Source organism: Bos taurus, chromosome 7 (genome assembly GCF_002263795.3).
Source record: "Bos taurus isolate L1 Dominette 01449 registration number 42190680 breed Hereford chromosome 7, ARS-UCD2.0, whole genome shotgun sequence".
NCBI classification, from domain to species: domain Eukaryota; kingdom Metazoa; phylum Chordata; class Mammalia; order Artiodactyla; family Bovidae; genus Bos; species Bos taurus.
Genome location: NC_037334.1, coordinates 86,288,227 through 86,293,291, shown reverse-complemented (window position 1 = coordinate 86,293,291; position 5,065 = coordinate 86,288,227). Strand labels below are relative to the sequence as shown.

At 39.5% G+C, this 5,065-nt stretch overlaps 1 protein-coding gene and 1 non-coding gene across 2 annotated transcripts; both read right to left on the bottom strand.

The window, feature by feature from the left end:
• Positions 1-2,354: 2,354 nt before the first annotated feature.
• On the bottom strand, positions 2,355-4,523 carry COX7C (cytochrome c oxidase subunit 7C). The gene is made up of 3 exons (XM_005209728.5): positions 4,348-4,523; positions 3,381-3,509; positions 2,355-2,460 (listed from the first exon to the last, which is right to left on the bottom strand). The coding sequence occupies exons 1-2, from the start codon at positions 4,420-4,422 to the stop codon at positions 3,393-3,395; spliced, it is 192 nt and encodes a 63-aa protein (XP_005209785.1). The 5' UTR covers positions 4,423-4,523; the 3' UTR covers positions 2,355-2,460; positions 3,381-3,392.
• Positions 2,562-2,624, bottom strand: LOC112447613 (small nucleolar RNA Z39). The gene has a single exon (XR_003035806.1). It is a non-coding gene; the product is annotated as a small nucleolar RNA Z39 (small nucleolar RNA).
• Positions 4,524-5,065: the final 542 nt, after the last annotated feature.

The following is a 5,065-nucleotide window of genomic DNA, read 5'->3' as shown; positions in this document are numbered from 1 at the left end:
GCAATAGTGGTAAAGAATGGGCGACTCAGAAGAGAGGGTTTGATCCCTGGGTTGGGAAGATGTGGAGGAGGAAATGACAGCCCACTCCAGTATTCTTGCCTGGAAAATTCCATGGGCAGAGAAGCCTAGCTACAGACCACGGGGCCCACAGAGAGTGGGACACAGCTGAACACACACAAATTTGCTGGACAGCTGGTTTTAACTGTTACTAGACTTTCCTCCATCTACTCATTTAGGAGTTAAGCACTATTTTAATCTTTACAACTACCCTAAAATAGTTACTTTTGATATACAAGGGAGCTGAGGAAGATACTTTCTAATTGAACTGAAACATGGTCAAGCCTGGCTTTGAATCTTATTTTAATCCTTAGTCCATTTGTACTGCTTCTACAGCAAAACATAGGTTTTGATTTTTCACCAGGATAGCCAAAACTTTACTATGTAACCAATACTACTAGCTCCCTTCAAAAATGATTCATGGGTTGTAGTCCCCAACCAAAATCCCTCCTTACCCAGGTATTCTGGTTAAGGAAGCCTCTGCATAAGGTATATTTGGCCTAGCAGTTTCACTAAGTATGTATGGGCCCATTTAGCCCAAATTTTTATGAGAGAATCTGGATTTTTATGGCAATCTTGTGGTTTAAATATCACCTTGAATTTTGAAAAATCAGTGGAGGAAAATACACAAAATTGGGGAAAAAAAAATTCTGTGGTGGTTTTAAAAATTCAAGCCAACATTAAAAAATTAAACTGGATGAAATCACACACTTCTGTGAAATTGCAATGGTTAATTTTACATCAAGTTGACTGAGAAATGGTGTCTTGATACCTGTCTAAACATTATTCTGGATATTTCTGTGAAGGTATTTTTGGGGATGAAGATTTCCTTTTTTTCCCCTTCAGCTACACTGTGCAGCTTGCAGAATCTTAGTTCCCTGACCAGGGAGTGATTTGACTAGGGCAGTGAAAAATGCCAAGTCATAACCACTAGACTGGGAATTCCTGAGATTACCATTAGTTTCAGTAAAACTTACTCTCTACACGAGCAGGCCACATCCAATTAGTTGAAGGAATTAATAGAAAAAGATGGACTTCTGAGGAAATTCTGCTAGCAAATGGTTTGCAATTGGAACATCAACTCTTCCTTTGTCTCCCACTTTCAGTTTATCCCATCAGACTGTTGACCTGACAAACTCACAATTCCAAGAACCAATTTCTTAAAATAAATCTCTCTATAGACACATGCTGTTGGTTGTTGCTCTGGAGAACGTCAGTACAAAAAAACTAAAAAGTTGTCTAGTCTCTATCACTAAGAGCCAGCCCACTGAAGTCCTTTTACAGGGAATGGGTAAACTGGACTTCTATTTCAGGAGAGTTAAAGGAGATTTTTCTCTCATTCATGTATACCACTCAAATACGCAATTCAAAAAGACAAATCTAATAAATGACATTTTCTACCTTGACCCTGCTGTAAAATAAAATACATTACTTTTGGCTCTTGATACAAATTGTAAATCGGGGAGGAAGTGGGGGAAGCAGGTCCTAGGACTTGCCAGGACATAAAATGTTTAATATAGCTCAATGAATCTCAAAATAGGAAGGAGGCTCTAGTACCCTTTCCACCAAGAAAACCCAGACGGCTAAATCTGTAATTCAGCAATGATTCAAACAAAAAATTCAAAATCATTTTATGAACCCTAAACTCTTATTCTTGCTTCTGTGGTTCCCAAAGGTAGAAATCCTTAATGTTATACAGAATATCTCCCCAAGCACAGACTACCATGACTTATCACTGATACAATTACTAATCAGAGCCATCTCACAACCCATTTCTCCTAGTTAAAGCATCAGAAAAGGGGAGTATTTCCTGTATTATCTCACATGCTATTACATTTCAAATATTCTTTTAATCTAAACAAGATTAATATTGGTCAGTATCTATGAAAGCAAAAATTTCAGTGTTATGGTACAGAGGAAGAAAATGAAGCTCTTGAACTTAAAATCCCCATACACTACTGATTTTCCTAATGTTTAACTAATTATCACTCATGGAGAAAAATGAATTTACTCCTTCAAAGTAAAAAAAAAAAAAAATAATAAAGACTAAAAAGACATCTTTTTTCCTCCCTTTAAAATAAAAATCACAGGATAAGTCAGTCTGCACTTCTCTTTTATAATGAATTGCCAACAAATTCTTGACCAATGAATCAAAAAAAAAAAAAAAAAATCAGACTTTAAGACCAAGAAACAAGCTAAATCAAATACATATTTTAAGAAACTAATAATGCAATATTACCCAAACAAAATGTAAGCACATGTTCAATTACCATGTTCCATATTTCAGAGAAGAGGCATTAAGGATTTATGCTGTAAGTTTATTTACAAACATATCTAGGATGCTGAATTCAAGGGATTGATCCTTTTAAGAGACTGCACCTCTTAATATGCTCCTCTTCCTATCTGTGAATAAAAACACAAAAAATTAATGACATTTAAACTCAAATTTAATAGAAATCATGCAGTTTCATTAATGTATTGTCTGCCCTTCAATTTATGACTGGTGCATCAGAAAGCGTTTACAGTATCATGATTTTACTCATACTGATTTGCTTCATCATATGCATCAAGTAATGGCTTAGATAAATCATTTCCCTTCTAAACTAAGACAAGTGTAGTCCTTCTTTTCTAAAGTATATTTTGGAATTTATTCCAACCAACCCACAGAGCCTCTTATAGTGTTGTTTTTGATGAAAATTCTAATTACAATATTAATTTTCTCACTCAGTGGTGCTTTAGTTGCTAAGTCGGGTCTGACTCTTGAGATCCTGAGGAATATAGCCCACCAGGCTCTTCTGTCAATGGGATTTTCCAGGCAAGAATACTGGAGTGGTTTGCCATTTCCTTCTTAATCAGGGACACTACTAATCTTGCAGCACACATGATTCCTTCATGTATATACTAACATATACCACCCTCAAGACAGATGAACATCAATGAGTTTACTAGAACTTTTCCTGGTCAAGAACCTCAGCTCTGGAACAAGACTGCCTGGATAGAATTCCTGGTCCACCACTGCTAGCTATGGAATACTATGCAAGTTGACATTTTTTTTTTTTTTGGTCTCAAAGCAGGTTAATACCTCACAGTTTTGCCTGGGAAGCAATCTAAGCCTATTAATATCAGGTGTGCTTAATAAACAGCAGCATTCAATAAACACTGGCTTTCAGGCAAAGATATGTTTGTCTATAGGTTTAACCTGTCTCCCACCAATGTCACACGCCCGCTTAACTTCAGTATTTGTGATTTTGAGGGGGTGGGTGGTAAGGGAAGAAAGGAATAAAGGAGAAACTTCTGCAAAGGTTATAAGTCCATAAATTTACCTGTCTCATGGATTACTTTTTAAGCAGTTGGTGTCTTACTATAAAGAAAGGTGCAGCAAATCCAGACCCAAAGAACAAAGTCATCATAGCTAGTAATCTCCACTTGTTTTCCACTGAAAATGGTATATTCTGTCGGGAACAAAAGAGAACAAACAACAAATACTGAACTTCAAACCATCTGATTTTACAGATTAAAAATAAGTACAGAGGAAATGCTAACTTTTATATAATCAGGTTATATATGCCTGGTCAAATACCTGAGCTCTGGAACAAGACTGCTTGGATAAAAATCCTGGTCCACCATTGCTATGTACGGAATACTGGGCAACTTAATCATAGCACTTTTAAACATCTTTAAAATCATATGACCTTCACCGCAAACACTAGATGGTAAACAAATTCCTGGCTTTCCTCTTCGACTCTATTCCTCTACACCCTTTCTAGGCCTCAGGGAACCCCAGGAGGCTGTTACAACTAACTACCCGCTTGAAGCTATTTATAATTAAAGCTAAAACCAACCTCAAGGATGGTTAATACTTGTAATTCCGTCAATTCGTTTAGAAAGACTAGCCCCACATCATAGGCCCTCACAACCCCGAGTTTTCAATGACCTTCACTTCGAAGCCGGTGACCTTTAGCTAGGTTTTAAGCCACAATACCTGCAGTCAGAGGTTCTAAGGTCCCCCGAATTTTGAAGGGCAGGGTGGGGCGCGCAGGGGAAATGGGGGGAGCGCTAGAGCGAGATAAGGCCTCTGGCTTCATTTACTGAAGCCTATTCATGACTAGAGCGCGCAGTCACACTCCTGAACTTTCTCCCGGGTCCCTGGGGGAAGCGGAATGCTAGTCGACGTCCCAGTTCAAAACCCTGGCTTCTCACTTCTCTTCACGGCGCATAGTAGGCCTCGAAGTTCAGTCAGTCGCGGCCAAGTGCCCCCTACCCAACGAAGCAGGCCCCTTCCATACTAACCTTCCCTGGACCCTCCTCATAGTGGCTCCGACGAACCACTGAGGTTGTGAACCTCCGGATGCTCTGTCCCAACATAGCGCTGTTGGACGCTCTACGAAAGATCCAGAGACCGGAGGCGGAAGAAATGGCGGCTGCACAGCTACCGCTCCTTACCTCACGACCTTGCTCCTCCAACTGCAAGGATCGAAAGGGAAGATGGGAAATGAGGCACAGTTATCGGCAAACGCGAGAAAACGGCGCTCTGAGGATTGTGGGAATTGTAGTTTAGAGCACCGCGGCGCATTGTCGGCCCTGAAGGATTGTGGGAAACGTAGTCTGGCAGCAGAGTCTCGCAGTGATTCCTTTAGAGCTGAGTTCTTTAGGTTTGTTTCTAAAACGATTTTACTGAAGTTAATGAAGCAGTTTACGTATGTTCTAGTTTATGGAAAAGGAAAATAAACCTGTCCCTTTTCTTTTTTGTGACTATATGCTAAGTGTTTCCAATTTGCACTACTATGTCGCTCTGAGATGTGTGAAGAAAACATAACAACAAATAATCAAGTAATATTCAGTGCAAAGGATTTCAGAGAGAAAACTGAGTTGATATGCCAAGGGAAGGGTTATTGGAAGTAAGCGTAGTTGCTCAGTCCTGTCACACTTCCCCCCAGACTCCTCTGTCCATGGAACTCTCCAGGCAAGAATACTGGAGTGGATTGCCATTCCCTTCTCCAGGGGATCT

Excerpts from the sequence above, each read along its gene's own strand:
- COX7C (XM_005209728.5), bottom strand. The coding sequence starts at position 4,422 with ATGTTGGGACAGAGCATCCGGAGGTTCACAACCTCAGTGGTTCGTCGG. Across the intron at positions 3,510-4,347 it reads ATGAGGAGGGTCCAGGGAAG|AATATACCATTTTCAGTGGA; the intron begins GTTAGTATGGAA and ends TGTTCCCGACAG.